The sequence below is a fragment of the Eublepharis macularius genome, chromosome 11, assembly GCF_028583425.1.
Source record: "Eublepharis macularius isolate TG4126 chromosome 11, MPM_Emac_v1.0, whole genome shotgun sequence".
NCBI lineage: Eukaryota > Metazoa > Chordata > Lepidosauria > Squamata > Eublepharidae > Eublepharis > Eublepharis macularius.
Genome location: NC_072800.1, coordinates 8,271,514 through 8,288,543, shown reverse-complemented (window position 1 = coordinate 8,288,543; position 17,030 = coordinate 8,271,514). Strand labels below are relative to the sequence as shown.

At 48.0% G+C, this 17,030-nt stretch overlaps 1 protein-coding gene across 3 annotated transcripts in view; it reads left to right on the top strand.

Moving 5' to 3' along the window:
• The window catches only part of GALNT1 (polypeptide N-acetylgalactosaminyltransferase 1), a 176,224-nt gene that overhangs the window by 37,042 nt on the left and 122,152 nt on the right, over positions 1 to 17,030 (top strand). For all 3 annotated transcript variants that reach the window (XM_054990995.1, XM_054990994.1, XM_054990993.1), the window contains one exon: positions 2,022 to 2,196. In XM_054990995.1, coding sequence (XP_054846970.1) covers positions 2,022 to 2,196 — 175 coding nt within the window. The remainder of the gene's footprint in view (positions 1 to 2,021; positions 2,197 to 17,030) is intronic.

Here is a 17,030-nt window from a genome sequence, read left to right as displayed (position 1 = left end):
ATTGTCTGTGACCAAACTGCGTACTAGACATTTGAATTTTTGTTCACATGTTATTATAGCTTTTACTGCCACTTCTTGTAAGTATTCTGCTGTGTGTGCATTTCCTGACGTATCAATTGTTTGTGCAAGGAAGCCTTCCCCTTCTTCTGTTGTTATACAAGCACATACAACAGGATCATTGTGGACATTACTCCACCCATCAATACTTAGGTTAACAATTCTACCCTTCAGAGCTGTTGCACATTGCTCCATTTCTCTGTCATACACTTTATCCAGCAGTTTCCCTGCAACATCTGCTCTGCAGGGTGGACTGTATCCTGGTCTCAGTGACGGAACCATATTAATGAAATGTGGGTTCTCAGTCAGACGGAAAGAAGAGTTCGTTGCATAAACAAACTGGGCAATTTTTTCATCAATTAACTCTTTTTCTAATCTGCTAGTTTTTAACACAAACTTATCTATGGTGGTTCCAGGAGGGAAGGGTTTTTTCTTTCTTTTAGGTGATATACTGTGGGTGTCTGATGATGATGCAAATGAAGCACTATCCGGGATGGATAACTCTGAAACTGTAGAACAGGAGGATGGTGATCTTGAAGGTGGATAGTTTCCAGAATCCTTAATGTTGACGATGAATTCCCCTAAACAAAAAAGTCAGTGCTGTTATTTTATTGTTTATACAATTTCTGCTTATTGTACAGCACTGCCCCAAAAGGAATATTTGCTTTTCTTCATAACTGTACCAAATGACAGTAACATGCAGTAATAATAAGTTCAAGGCAGTCTTTAGAAATATGATTCAATAAAAATGTTTACCAACCTGAAGATCCTCCTGTTCAAATGTGTTTCTTTGGTCATCTTCATCACAGCACTTCTCATGATGTTGCCTCGTTCGGGCCACCAGGCCTTGCATTTCTTTGTTGCAGTGTTTGCATTTTGCACGCATGCCTGCCTTACCGATAGGTAAAGGAACTTCATTAAAGTATTCCCAAACTGGGTCTCTTTTACGGCCTGCTGCCATTATAGGGTTTTTCCTCCAAGGAAAGAATGTGATAAACCTCAGGTCATACACACAAAAGATCCAAAGACTTGTGCAGTATTGTGCTCAAAAAGTTTCACTTTCATTTTGTACTGCTTGCCCCTCCCTCCTCACACTTAAGTTTCTTCTTGTGCAGATCTATTCCACTCCAAACAATCAGAAAAATAGTTTCTATTCACTGAACTTCTTGAAACTTAGCACTGAAGGGGTTGATTTGTCTTCATCTTTAAAACACATTAGACATGGATTACGGGTGGCCGGTGGCCTAAAAGACTTGTGCACAAATTCTGTGAGGACAGGCTGAAGGTTCCAGGGCAGGGATATATTGTTACAATCAGTATATCCTTCAAGAGAGCCAGTTTGGTGTAGTGGATAAGAGTGCAGGGCTCTAATCTGGAGAGCCGGGTTTGATTCCCCACTCCTCCACTTGAAGCCAGCTGAGTGACCTTGGGCTAGTCACAGCTCTCTGGAACTCTCTCAGCCCCACCCCCCTCACAGGGTGTTTTGTTGTGGGGATAATAATGGTATAGTTTGTAAACCGCTCTGAGTGGGCATTAAGTTGTCCTGAAGGGCGGTATATAAATCGAATGTTATTATTATTATAAGAGCACTTTGTGTTAGAATCATCTGTATGTAAAGATAGAATTTGATGGATGCTTGCAAGTGTTTCCTGAAGATACCTCTTTACTGAAAGTGGTAGCATAAATAATTATAGACTGACTCTATTTGGAAAATGCTAAGTTTGAAAAAATGAGGTGTGGCATTAATTTTTAGTGAAAACCTGCTCCATTAAATTGAAGGTTGAAATTTTTACTAAATATGTTTTATTCTTTTTTCAGGTCTGTAGCTTCTGAGACCTGCTTTTCCCCAATGTGAACTTTGATATGATACTAAATTCAGTATCTTTAGGGACAGTAAAGCTGCACTTTTGCAGAGGAGAAATCTTCAGTGCTTTTCAACTTATTAATACCAGCTTTTTTGGTAGTTCCAGAACTTGTACAGAAGCCACATGAAGGTCCAGGAGAAATGGGAAAACCTGTTGTCATCCCTAAAGAGGACCAAGAAAAAATGAAGGATATGTTTAAAATTAATCAGTTTAATTTAATGGCAAGTGAAATGATTGCACTCAACAGATCCTTACCTGATGTCAGACTGGAAGGGTAAGTCATTTGCTGTGATTTTTAAGGTGTGCTTTATTTTTTAAATTAATATTGTTTGAATTATCATGCATATTAGTACTCCATCTGTTGGCATGGATGATGCAACGTTCACTCTGTTGTTCTTTCTGGGTTGTTAATCTGTGCTGATTATACTTTAATGTATCATTTGCCATTTATTTTAATGTTGATTTGGGTGGTTTTCAAACAAACAGACTTAATTTTCAAGGAAGAGAAATGTGGAGAAAATTGTTTGGAATTTTTTTAGTGAACCTGCTCATGGACCATTATATGTAAACTGTTTCCTTAAAAAGTAAGGAAACCGTTTAGTTTACATCTTCCCACTCCTCTCTCCTTTTTGCTCTGTAAATCATGTTAAAGCAGGAATAGAACTGTTTACTTGAACTGACTGTTAATGAAGCAAAAAACTTATCATGTCTAAATCCTGCCCTTCTTTAATCAGTCCAATTTGTAAGTTTTCCCACTTTTTGTACTGCTGTGGGGAAAAAATGGGTTGAGAAATACAGACTTACCCAAATGCATGCAGGAATTTTAGTAGTCCACCTGGCCCAAATAAAACATTTTGTCCATACTTTATCATTGTATGTATGTGTCTGGATGTATTTGCTAACATGGGCACAGGAGTGTATTGCCAATGGGGGTGAGCAGATTTAGGTTTCAGCTTCTGCCTCACTGTGTACAGTGTGCAGTTTGAAGGGATCCCCTGGCCCCATGGTCAGACTACAAGAACAAAACAAACTGGCTACCGGGACAAAATGAACTGTAAACTTAGAGGTTGAATTTTCTGGTTCTCTTTCCACCACCACCATCCCCCTAGTTTTGGAGTTATCTGCCTGTGCTGTCTAATTGCCCACTCTGTGGCGAGATGGTAAAAGTTACAGCTAGGGCTGTTATCGTGGATTTCTCAGACTCCCGTCAAATAAATACCTTACGTTTCTTCTTGTTTAGAACAAAATTTTTGAACCTCTGAGTCATAAACTCTGAAAGCAACTTTCCTGACAGCAGCTTTTCTTTATTATTCTGTATCTCCCAAGTTCTATTTTATTTTATGCTTTGCTGTCAAAGAGACCTAAAATGTTCTTCCAAGTAAGCAGTGAGTATAGGTTTTTCTTTAGGGTTTGCCTTCAGGTTTCTATCTTTTTAAATTTTTTTTACCTCTTTCGGAGTTGATATTCATAGCTGACTAGCATTCAAGGATTTTACAGATGTGAGTAGAGATGGGCACGAACAGCAATACGAACTTAAAAAAACCACAAACAGCCCAATCAGCTGTTCGCGAACAAGCTGTTCATGAGGCCCCATTCTAAACGAACAGGTGGTCGTTGCAAGCCTCATTTTGTTGCTGTTTCTTGCTGTTCGTCAAGTCAGACAATCTGGCACCTGCAATCAATTCCCTTGGCAACTGGAGGCAGGGACTACCTGAACTCTGTCTGAACTCCTGCTGTCGCCCTGAAAACCCCAATCTAAGCTCAATTTAGCTTGATAGGCAGGTTTTCCTTTCAAGTGTGGAAGCAAAGAGCAGAGGGAGGGAGGCTCCTGTTTTAAACTCATGCGTCATTGAGGGCTGTGTTTACATTTTTCCTAGACATAAAGTAGTGTTGTACATTTAAGTAAGTGTGGCAAATTTTTACACATATCCTTTCTTTGAAATAATTTGATTTTGGAACACTTGCATCAGACTGACATCTAGAATTCTTAATTGTTTTTGTTAAAATGCTAATTCTTTGTTGTATAGGAAGATTGGTTTTTGACAATGAGTAGTAGCAAATGTGCCAAGGGTACTACTAGTTAGTACCAAACTAACTGGTTTCCAATACCTTTCTTCAGAGGGTATCTTTCTAATCTTGCTGAATTAAATTAACTAATTTCACTGAATGGAATATAGAGTTTGTATGTATTTGTGTGTGTTTTGGCTTTTTACCCTCAAGCATGTGGGGCCTCCATTTCTTGCAAATTTGTGCAATGTGCTATAGTAACTACAGCCCAGTCCTATTAGAAATCTCTGAACTCCATTGCCAAATGTGTTTTAATTAGGGAATTCTTTAAAAAAACAATGAAACTCTGTGGAGGCTAACCAGAGAGGAATCCCACATAGGTTACTTTGCATGTAATATTGGAACATGAGAGTAATAAAGTAGTAAAGTATACAGAAAACTCTGGGATAACATTAGACCAATTCAGCCCACTCTCTGGGGATGAGATTGACAGGATCCTGCAAGCAGTTAAGCCTACCACATGCTCCTTGGACCCATGCCTTTGTGGCTGGTGAAGGCCAGCGTAGATGGGCTATGGGATGCCCTGGAGGCCATTATCAACACGTCTCTGAGCTCTGGGATCTTTCCAAAAACGTTGAAGGAAGCTGTGGTTAGGCCTCTCTTGAAAAAAACATCTTTGGACCCTACTGACCCAGTCAGTTACCGCCCAGTTTCGAACCTCCTGTTCCTAGGTAAGGTGATTGAGTGGGCGGTGGTAGAGCAGCTGCAGGTCTTCCTGAATGATTCCTCATCCCTAGATCCTTTCCAGTCTGGCTTCCGTCCGGGTCATGGGACGGAGACATTACTGGTCGCCCTGATGGATGATCTCGGTAGACAGCTGGATCAAGGCGGGTTGGCGCTGCTGATATTGTTAGATCTATCAACAGCATTCGACACGGTCGATCATGACCTGTTGATCCACCACCTTGCTGATCTGGGGTTTCGAGGGACGGCCTTGCAGTGGTTTGTCTCTTTTCTCCACAATCTGGGACAGAGGGTGGCACTAGGGGAGAAGTTGTCATCCCGCCACCGGTTGGTGTATGGTGTCCCTCAAGGGGCAGTACTCTCCCCCTTGCTATTTAACGTATATATGCGCCCCCTTGCCCAGCTGGTACAGAGTTTCGGACTTGGGTGCCATCAGTATGCAGATGACACCCAATTGTATCTGATGATGGACAGATGGCCCGACTCTGCCCCTGATGTCTTGGAACGTGCCTTCGGAGCTGTGACTGGATGGTTGAAGCAGAGTCGACTGAGACTGAATCCCTTGAAGACGGAGGTCCTGCGTGTGGGTCTAGGGTCCTTGGGTGCAGGACTCCGGCTCTCCGCTCTCAATGGAGCGCCATTGACGCCAGTGTCGAGAGTGAGGAGCCTGGGGGTAGTCCTGGATGCTTCCCTGTCTATGGAGGCACAGGTCGCAGCGGTTGTTCAATCCTCATTTTTCTACCTAAGACAGGCTCGACAACTTGTCCCTTACTTACTGACTCATGACCTTACAACAGTGATCCAGGCAATGGTCACCTCCAGATTAGACTACTGTAACTTGCTCTACGCAGGGCTTCCCTTGGGCTTGATCCGGAAACTGCAGCTGGTTCAGAATGCAGCTGCACAAGTTGTTGCCAGAGCTCCAATCATGGCACATATAACACCCATCCTCCGTCAGCTGCATTGGTTACCAGTTGAGTACCGGGTCTGGTTCAAGGTTCTGGTGTTGACTTACAAAGCCCTGTGCGGACTGGGCCCAGCACACCTTCGGGACCACCTCTCCCCATATGTTCCCTGGAGGTCGCTTCAATCAGCTAATAAGCAGTTGCTGATGGTCCCTGGCCCCAGGGAGGGTCCATCTGGCCTCTACCAGAGCCAGGGACTTTTCGGTCCTGGCTCCGACCTGGTGGAACTCTCTGTCTGAGGAAACTAGGGCCCGGCAGGATTTGTTATCTTTCCACCGGCCTGAAAGAAGGAGATGTTCCGCCAGGCATTTGGTGGGGGCTGGGCTGTCTTCTTGCCAGCCATACCACTGAAGACCGTCCACCACCCATGCAGGCGCTCGTGTGGCACAGGGCATGATGTAAGAGCCAAGCCCTGTGCCTAAAATGCTGTATTTTAATATTTATTCCACCAATCGAGAAATGTTATTGCCTATTCCGCCAATCAAGAAATTTTATTGTATGTGGAATAGTCTTTTAATGTTTATTTATAATATTTTTATTGTTTTTAAACTGTAAGTTCATCTTCGTTCTTCTGTGCCTCCACACATGGGACTGCGCAGGCGCAGGCCAGCCGCCGGAGAATTTTCTAGAGCTTCCATGGCTCCGAAGGGGCCGTTTGTCGCGCGCCTCAGCGACCGTTTTCCCGCCCAAACGGTCACGTGATCCTCCAGCGACCAACGGCCCCTTCCCTCAGTTCTCTTCTTGCCGCCGCTTGGAGAGAACGTGAGCTTCGTTGCTCTGTGCTTTTTTGTGCTTCGTGCTTTATTCTGACTGATTGCTTGGCTTTTGACTTCGGACTTCGTGACCTCGACTATTCTTCGGATCTCGTTTGGACTTTGTTGTGGACTCGGTAATTTGACTCGGACTGTTTTTGACCTTCCTTTCGCGTGCCCCTGAAGATGGCCTCAAAGGCTCTCTTCAAGCATTGCCTCCAATGCCACACTAAAATGGCCAAGACCGATGGCCATGAACTGTGCCTGTTCTGTTTGGGGGAGACCCATAATGTAACGGCCTGTAAAATTTGCCAGGGCTTCACCAGCAAGGCCCGACAGGAGCGCAAGGCCCGTCTTAACTCCTCCCTGTGGCAGAAGGTCATGTCCGGAGGCGCCCCGTTGCCCTCCTCCAAGGCCGGCCCTAGCCCCTCTGCCGAACAGCATTCCAGAGCTGGCTCAGTGGCCTCCGCGAGGTCGGGGTCGAAACCGCGTCCCCCGAGTGCCTCGGCGTCGAGAGCGGCCTCTCCAGCGCAGGGACCGGTGCGGCCGCCCCGTAGCGCATCTTCCACCAGGTCGGATCCGAGACCGACATCGGAACCGAGGATCCGTCTACCGAGTCCCCGATCGGAACCGACGACTGGGTCGATTCCGGTGAAACCTAAGAGATCGAGGCCGAGGTCCCCTTCGAAGGCGAGGAGCGCGTCGGTTCCGAGGTCTTCTTCGGAACCGGCGAAGAAGAAGAAGAAGACCAAACATCACCGGTCGCCGCGTCCCGCTCCCCAGGAAGAGGTCATCGTGCTTCCTCACACGCCTTCCCCTCATCTGGATTCCCCGGAGCCAGAGGACATCTCCGTGCCGGTGCCGGATCCGATGGCCTTCGAGACGGTGCCCGCAGAATTCTCTTCGGGACCGGAGCCGAGCCCGCGCCGTCGGGTCCGAACATCGCCTGCTCTTCGGTCGCCGAGGCTGGAACCGAGCCCGTCTCCTCGTCGGAGCCGTCCGTCGCCTGCCCGTCCGTCTCCACCAGCTGCAGGTCGTGAGCGACGTCGGTCTGGGGACAGTGTCCGATCGGCCCGGTCCACTGCGTCCCGACATCGACAGGCCTCCTACCTCCCCTCGCCATACCATTGCCAGTGGGAAGGGGCACCTGCGGGTTTCTCCGTGTCGGAACCGAGGCCTTCGACATCGCGGTCGACGTGGGCTCCCCCTCCGCACCAGGTTCCGGAATCCCAGCTCGGTTCCGATGAGGAGGATGTGGAGAGCTTTGGCGGCTACCAGTCGGAGTCCTGGTCCGAACCATCGCCAGCTGAAGAGCTTGTACCATCTGCGGACTCGCCATTCGAGGACCTCCGCATCTACGCCGACCAGATGGCAAGGATGGCCAAGGCTCTCGAGATGGACATCTCCTCGGCAGTTCCCCAGACCAAGGACAAGCTCCTCAAACGCATTTACGGAGACAACCCGGCATACGTTGGCTTCCCCATGCTCGAGGGTCTTGAGGAAATCGTGGAGAAGGTGTGGCAGGTGCCCTGCGATCAACCTCCAACATCCAAGAGGATTGAGCAGCTCTACAAGATCAAGCAGGGTACCTGGCCGGCGCTGGTGAAACACCCTCCACCTTCCTCCTTGGTCACAGAGGAGTTCAACCCCAGGCGATCGGGTCACTCCTCGGTACCTGCCGATAAGGAGGGCAAGAAACTGGATGCCATGGGCAGGCGCCAATACATTGTTTCTTCCCTAGGTCTGAGGATTGCCAACTATCAGACCATCATGGCAGGGTACCAGCTGTACCTTTGGGAGAAGTTGGCATCCTATACACGAGACCTCCCTCCTGAGCAGAAGGCTGTGGTGTCCCTGCTGCAGACAGAGGCTGTGAGGCTGTCTAAGCAGCAGATGAACGCTGGAAGCCACGCTGCTGACACTGCTGCTAGAGGGATGGCTTCGGCGGTGGTCCTCAGGCGCCACTCCTGGTTGCGGTCTACGGCCCTGTCCCAAGAGGTGCGTTCCAGAGTGGAGAGCATGCCATTTGAGGGGGATTCGCTCTTTTCCAAAGCGACCGACGAGACCCTGAAGAAAAAGAAAGAGGACCGGCAGACGGCGCGGTCTTTGGGTCTGGCTCCAGCGGACAAGCCCTCCTCCAGGTCACGGTACGCTCCCCGATCTGGCCCTTACCATTACCAGGGCAGATACCATCAACAGCGGCCAGGCTACCAGCAGTATCCTGCCTACCAACAGCGGCCTTACCCTCCCGCACAACAGCAGAGGAGGCGTCGGCCCTTCAAGCCTCGTCCGGCACAACAACCGGCCCAGCAGAAGGATCAGCAGGGCACCGGGAGGCAGTACTGACGGGTCACGCCAGCCGTATCCCCGAACTTTTCGGACAGACTTAGTCCACTCCTCTCTGAGTGGGAGTCAATAACATCTGACTCATGGGTCTTAACTATTGTTGAACTGGGATACGGGCTGGAGTTCGTTGAGCTGCCTAGATGCAGTTCACCCCTGACAGCTGTCAATAACACTATGGCCGAGCTGGATGCGGAGATCGTGTCGCTCTTGGCCAAGGGTGCTGTGGAAGAATTGCCCTATGAGGACTCTGTGAAGGGATTCTTCTCTAGGTTCTTCCTGGTCCCTAAGAAGGATGGGGGCTTACGTCCCATCTTAGATCTGAGGGGCCTTAATGCCTTCCTCAAGGTGACCAAATTCAAAATGGTAACGTTGGCGGCTGTGATCGCCTTGCTGAAACAGGGGGATTGGTTTGCGGTTCTTGACTTAAAAGACGCATATTTTCACGTGGGCATACGGAAGGAGCACAGGAAGTACCTGAGCTTTGTTTACCGGCAAAGGGTTTTCCGGTATAAGGTGCTCCCCTTTGGCCTGTCCACTGCCCCACGAGTGTTCACTAAATGTGTGGCCCCTGTGGTTTCCTTCCTACGGGAAGAAGGCTGTACCATCTTTCCGTACCTCGATGACTGGCTCATCGTGGCTGAATCAGAGTCTAGGCTGGTGCAGGACATTGGCTTGGTACTTAGCACTTGCCAACGCCTGGGGCTCCTGGTGAACTTGGAGAAATCCAAACTGGTGCCCAACTGCAAGGTGTCCTACATTGGTGCACTATTAGACTCTGTGGAGGGTAAGGCCCTGCTCCCCTTGGAGAGGGCTCGGTCCCTAAAGGGTCTAGTGTCCATGTTTAAAAGGAACCGGTTCCAGTCTGTGCGCACTATCCAGTGCTTACTAGGGCATATGGCAGCGGCCACCTCTGTGGTGCCTTTCGCTAGGCTGCGTATGCGCCCTCTCCAGAACTGGTTTGTGCGGAGGTATGATGCTCTACTGCACCCTCCGTCCCTCAAATTCTCTATCCCGAGGGTCATCCTCTCCTCCTTGAACTGGTGGCTGTCTGATGACAACTTGTTTAGAGGGACCCCTTTTGGGTATCAACACCATGACATCACGGTTACCACTGATGCCTCTCTGTTGGGATGGGGGGCTTACTGTGGTGATGTGTCTGTGCAAGATGTCTGGTCTGACAGGGAAAAGACCCTCCATATCAATGTGCTTGAACTAAGGGCCATTCGTTTCGCACTTGTGTCTCTTACAGCACTGCTGAGAAATCGTCATGTCTTGGTGCAGACGGACAACACGACTGCCATGTACTACGTGAATCAGCAGGGGGGCACAGTGTCCATGGCCCTGTGCCGGGAAGCCACACTCACTTGGCAGTGGGCTATCAAGAACGGCGTGTCGCTCCGTGCTATACACGTGGCTGGGTCGGACAATGCCCGGGCAGATGCCCTCAGCAGGGTCCCTTTGCTGGACCACGAGTGGGAACTGAACGTAGAGTGCGTTGGGCCGATCTTCCAGATGTGGGGTCATCCAGTAATAGACGTGTTCGCCACTGCGGCGACCACCAAGGCCCACACGTTCTGCTCCAGGGCAGGGAGCGACCCCCTCTCTATTGGGGATGCCTTCCAGTTTACGTGGACGCAGGGCTTGCACTACATGTTTCCTCCATTCCCCTTGATTCCCAGGGTCCTGTGCAAGATAGAGGAGGACGGGACGGACTGCATTCTAGTGGCCCCCTTCTGGCCACGGCAGGTTTGGTTCCCGAAGCTCCTGCAGATGTCCCAACGGACGTGAGTCTGCCCCCTCGGCAAGACCTTCTCCTACACGGGAGCCTGGTCCACCACGATCCAAGGAAGCTGCATCTAACGGCTTGGCGGATCGTTCCTCCCCGATAGGCTTTACTGACGAGGTACAGAGGGTCCTCCTGAATGCTCGTCGGCCATCCACTAGGCGCGCTTATGCGGCCAAGTGGCGCAGGTTTGAGCTCTGGGCACTTGCCAGAGGAGTGGTGCCTGACAACAGTCCCTTGGGGGTGGTGTTCGAGTATTTGTGCCACTTGCGTGGCCAGGGCTTGAAGGCTTCCTCCCTCAAGGTCCACCTGGCAGCGATATCTGCTGCTCACACCCGAGTTGAGGGTGCTACTGTGTTTTCTCACCCACAATCCCGCCAGTTCCTTAAGGGCATGTACAATCTTTACCCACCTGTGTCAGCGCCAGTGCCTCAGTGGTCGCTGTCCTTGGTGCTCTCACGTCTCATGTTGCCTCCATTTGAACCTATGGCTACATGCCCCTTGGATATGCTATCCTACAAGGTAGCATTCTTGGTGGCCGTCACATCGGCCAGAAGGGTCAGTGAGCTGTCTGCACTGCGGTCTGACCCTCCCTTTCTTGTGTTTCATCCCAACAAGGTGGTCCTGCGTCCCTGCCTCGGGTTCCTGCCCAAGGTGGTGTCCGCCTTCCACCTCTCGCAGGATATCTCACTGCCTGCATTCTTTCCTCAACCTTCCTCTAAGGGGGAAAAGGCCCTCCATACCCTAGACTTGAAGAGGGCCCTAGCCTATTACCTGGATAGGACGAAGGGATTCCGCTCCAGTCCTCACCTGTTTGTATGTTTTGGGGCCAAGGACAAGGGTAACAGGGCTTCCTCACAGACCCTGTCTAGGTGGATTGTGACGGCCATTAGCAAGGCCTATTCCCTAGCAGGGGTGGCTTGCCCGCTTCATGTCAGAGCCCACTCCACGCGGTCCCAAGCATCCTCTTCGGCACTCCTCAGGGGGGTGCCCCTGGTTAACATTTGTAAAGCAGCCACATGGTCCTCTGCAGACACCTTTGTCAGGCATTACGCCGTTGATGTCAATGCGGAGCAGGATGTATCTGTGGCCAAGGCCGTCTTACACTCCCTCTTTTCCTGAGGGAGTTTTGGTTTGACTTCCTTGACGTACCTGTTGGGTACCCTTGAGTGGAAGTGTGTATATATGTACCTGGGGGTGTGTATATATGTAAATATTGAGTATTTATGTGTCCTTACACAGTATTTTTACATAGATGTATATATGCATATCTATTTATTGTTGATCTTGTTTGCTTAATAAAATTGTGTTGGACTTCACCCCCGCCTTCCTTATTGTGTGAAGCTTGGTACACTCCCATGTGTGGAGGCACAGAAGAACGAAGATGAAAACAGGGTTAACATACCTGTAACTTATGTTCATCGAGTTCTTCTGTGCTGACACACAACCCTCCCTCCTACCCCGCTGTGAACTCCAATGCACAATACTGTGGTGGCTGTAACGGATATTGGTGTTTTTAAGGTGTTACGGCTGAAGTGTGTTGGTCAAGCGGCGGCAAGGGAGAACTGAGGGAAGGGGCCGTTGGTCGCTGGAGGATCACGTGACCGTTTGGGCGGGAAAACGGTCGCTGAGGCGCGCGACAAACGGCCCCTTCGGAGCCATGGAAGCTCTAGAAAATTCTCCGGCGGCTGGCCTGCGCCTGCGCAGTCCCATGTGTGTCAGCACAGAAGAACTCGATGAACATAAGTTACAGGTATGTTAACCCTGTTTTACAAATTGTGTGTTGTTATACCACCCTGAGCCCGTCTGACTGGGAGGGTGGTCTAGAAATGCAATAAATAAATAAAATCAGCTGCTTGGCAGGGTTTGCGGCTGGCCCTTTAAAATCCATCTGGGTTGCAGGGAAACCCTCCGCGACCCAGGTGAAGCGAGGAAGGGCCCTTTCCAGCTGGCTGGAGGAAGGGGGGAGGGTCTGAAGGGAAGAAGGTATTTTTTCCCAAATCAGAAGGTATTTTTCCCAAATCAGAAACCCTTATATACAGTGATTTTTTAAAAACCACTGTTAAGTTTCTGTGAACTTTTCTTATATATGTGCAACAATTTTACTTCATTAGTGCTTCTCTTTCTCCTTCCCTTTCTTTCCAGTTGGCGCTGATTGGTTGGCCATCCACTCCCTCGCTCCTCAGATCTCCACACCCTCCCTCCCTCTCTTTTTTAAAAAAAGAGGGAGAGATTGTAACATATTGTGCAATACAGACATATGAAAAATGCAAATTCATATTCATTCAAATTGCAAACTGTGCTTGCAAATTACATTTTTCTCACCTGACTGACTATTTGATGTTAGAAGCCTGACAATAAACTTCAAGCAACCATGCATTTTTTTTAGTTAGGGGAGGATTACAACTCTGTGACATTCATGCATTCTACCTGTTAAGCATAATGCCCATCACATTCCCTGACCACATTCTCCACTGGTCATTTTTTGGGTTTACTGTTATTTTCCTTTCTTTATAATCAGGGCTCACGATCACAGTGATTTGGAAACTCGGGGCAGGGGGAGCTTTCATATCAAGAATCCGTGCTCCATATCTGAGAGCATGGTCATATGATGTGAAGAGGCCTATGAGAACAATGTTTGGGCAGCAACAGTTGAACGTTTTGCTCTAGCAGAGAGGCTCTGTTTTGCTCCAAGCAGATAATTCAAACCCCACCAGAGCAATTGCAGTACAGGTAGAGGGTGGGGGATGGTGAACTCACTGGATTCCAATGTTGCAATGTTACAATGCTTGCACTGATTTTCTTTTAAAATGACATCGGCTGCAGCCTTTGCAAAAGGCGACTCCAAACAGACACTTCTTCCTCTGAGGCGGAGGACATCTTGATGGGTGATTCCCACCCTCTGTTCAGGGAGGCAGGAACAAATCTTCATACTTCCTGTCTTCCTAGTGGGTGTCACCCTGTTTCTCAGTTCCTTTCCTGCCTCGATAGGGAGAGCAGCTTGCCTTTGGACGCTGCATTGCTTTCGAACCTTTACTTTCACTTTTGCCTCTCAATCCTTCTCCTAATCTACATCTGAATACTTGCTATTTATCTTTTCTCTCCTGTTCCCCGCTGTGCCTCTTCTCAGCAACTACAGGGAACGCACTCCTTTTTTCTTGCTTGCCTTTTTTCCTCCTGGCTACTGCGGCTGTTTCAAAACCTTACGAGCCTCGCAGCGCGCTCATTTTTGCGCCAAATGGAAGAGCGTGAGGGAAGCGATGGCTTCCTCTCTGCAGGAGAGTTAGAAGCCCCCCTCACTGCCGCTCCTGATCAAAACATCAGAGGCATCGGCATTCACCCGGAGGGCACAGCGTCTGTCGTCCCCTGCACTGAAAGAGCCGCTGCAACAAAGTGCGCCAAGAAGAGGCGCCATCCCTCCCTGGCTTCAGAAAACGCGGCAGCCATTTCTGGCCCCACTTTTCAAGCCCCTGCCACTTTGCTAGCACAACAGGAAGATCATCTTTCAATGATGCAGCCATATACTGATCTTAACCCCCCTCCCCATCAAAATACTTTGCATATAAGGGCCTGAGGATTAATCTTATTTTATATAAAATGTAAAAGTTTTCATGCCATTGTCCCTAAAGTGAACTGGGAGCCCTGCTTAGGGGATCAAAGTTCATTACTTTGTTACATCTACTGTTAAAGAAGGATAATTAACTTTTCCAGAGTCACACAGGACAGAAAGAGCCTTCAGCATTATTTACGCCTCCTTGTCTTTGCACATCAAGACTGTATATACTGATACCAGTAGTGAACTCCATAGCATAACAAAGGCATCCTGATGCATAGACCTAATTCTTGTTTCCCAACAAAGTTAGGATATGAATCCTGCATTTAAAAGGCTTTCCTGTGTTGCTGCATCCTTTTAACACCTCAGCATCATTAAGTAAAGGTGTTACAGGTAAGGGACTTCAAAACATCTCTCCCTAGGTATCCAACAAGTAGCAGGCATCATAAATCAAAGTCTTTGATCTTCCTGCTACATATTAAACAAACTCAATCCAAATTTAGTAAAGGATCCCAATTGGAATAGAGACATGTACAATGTACCCATATTAATTAGCCTCGTTTACAGTGCACACTAACTAAAAATGTAAAGGTAACCCTTAGAAGAATGGTTTTTGGTGCTTTTTGCTCCATTCCATTCCTTTCTGAGTCCAACTGGACTCACTCAGCCCCCTTTTCCTAGACTTGTGTGTGCACTTTGCACACATCCCTTTTCAGTGCCTTTTCTGTACTCTTAGCTTGATCTTTTCCTGACCTTTTCTCCTTCTGCTCTGGACTCACTTTCTAGTCTGTATGTGTGCATGTGCATGCAGGAGATTTGACCACTTTTTAATGTTTCTGTACGCTTTGGAGTGTGTGTTGTGTCACATCACATTCGAGGCTTCCAGTGTTATCCTTCCCTATCCTCGCACCTGCTGTAGCATAGTGGTTAAGTGGCTGGGCTGTGAACCAGCTCTGTGTTGGTTCAAATCCTCTACTGCAGTGAGTGCGGTAGGTGGCCTTGGGTAAGCCATTCCCCTCAGCCCCAGCTCCCCACCTGTATTGTCAGGATAATAGTAACACTGGCTTTGTTCACTACTCTGAGAGGGGCTGTCAGGTTCTGGCAGTTAATCCCCATAGGTTTTTTGTTATTTCCACTTACTTCATTGATTGCTCGTTTTACTGGGAAAGGCCCTAAGAACTTCCAGCCGAGTGTTTTGCTTGGTTGTTCCCCACCTTAGATTTTTTTGTAGATACATATATATAGTCTCCCACTTGTAATGTCCATGGATTAGACCTTTTTTTGTCTGCTTGCTTTTTATAGTCCTCTTTTGCTTTATCCAGAGTTTTCTTGATTTTTTCCCTTTGGGCTGCTAATTTGGACCACCATTCTGCAAAGTTGCCAGGTTTTGTATTAGGGGGGTTCTTTACAAATGATATTGCAGTGCCCTCATAGCCGTGGGCAATCATAAAAGGGGATGTTCCTGTTGAACTATGCACTGAGTTATTATAACAATATTCAGCAAAAACTAGGAAATCTGTTCAATTGTCTTGTTGGTGATTGATGTAGCAACGTAAGAACTGTTCCAATATTTGATTAACCCTTTTGGTTTGGCCGTTGGTCTCAGGATGATGGGCGGAGCTAAGCCCCTGCTCAATCCCCGCCACTTTCATTAGCTCCCGCCAAAAGTTGGCAACGTACTGTACTCCCTGGTCGGAAATTATCTTCTCTGGAAAAGAGTGCAGTCTAACTATGTGCTGCTTGGATAGGTTGGCCAGTTTATGGGCGATCAGGATTTTGGAGCACAGGATGAAGTGGACGTGCTTAGAAAACATCCACCACCACTAAAATTACAGTTTTCCCCCTAGACTGAGGTTGGTTGGTGATAAAGTCCATTGACACTGTGGCCCATGGCCAGGATGGGGTTTCCAAGGGCCATAGCAGTCCCCCTCTTTTCTTCCCCATTAAGCACACTTGGCAAGACGACACATAATTGAGAAATGTCCCATCTCATATTGGGCCACCAGAACTGTCTTTGCACTAAGTGCAATGTTTTCACATACCCAAAATGTCCAGCAGGCTTGGAATCATGACAGTTCTTTAAGACCTTCCCCCTCAGGCTAGCCGGGATGTACATTTTGCCATGTCTGTACCAGCTACCGTTTTCATTTTGTTCCAGTTCATTTTTTGGTAATTTGTCCCCTTTTTCTGTTTCCCTGTTTACTTTTTCCTCCTACACTTTTTGGCAGACTTTGCTTGGCTTCGAGTAGTCACCGCTCCCCCCAATTGCACCGATGAAAACATGGTGTCCATCCTTTCTTCCCTCAAGCTGTCATGTTGGGGCAGGCGAGAAAGGGCATCTGCTAAAAAGTTTGATTTTCCTGAGAGGTGCTTTAATACAAAATTGAATTTGGAGAAGAAGTCTGCCCATCGCAGTTGTTTGGCACTCAGTCAGTCAAGCAAGCCTTTATTGGCATATATAAAATATAAAATTTTTAAATACAGAGACTCCGTACAAAATGAGATTAAAATACAGATAGGAGCAGGGCAACAGTGCAGCAAAACCAGTACAGAATATTACTTGTCATGGCGTATAGCCATGGCACTGTAGAGAAACTTAGCTACTATTTCAGTTATTTCCCCATCTGGGTTGTCAAGCAGGAACTGAACTTTAAAATCATCAGAAGACTGTGAAAGTTGGGCTAATATAGGATGCAGAAGATCCCGGCGTGGTGCCAGATAAAAAGGGCGCTGGAGAAGAACATGGGAAACAGTTTCAACACAGTCCATCAAACAAGGACAACACCTGCTATAATAAGAAATCCCATGAAATCTACCAGATAAAATGGCTGAAGGAAGAACATTAAATCTGGCCAGAGAAAAGGCTCTACGTAAATTGGGAGCCAGGAGTTGGTAAAGGTATATTGCTGGGAAACTTACATTAGGGAAAATCCCCAAATTTAGGGGAGAACAAGTTCT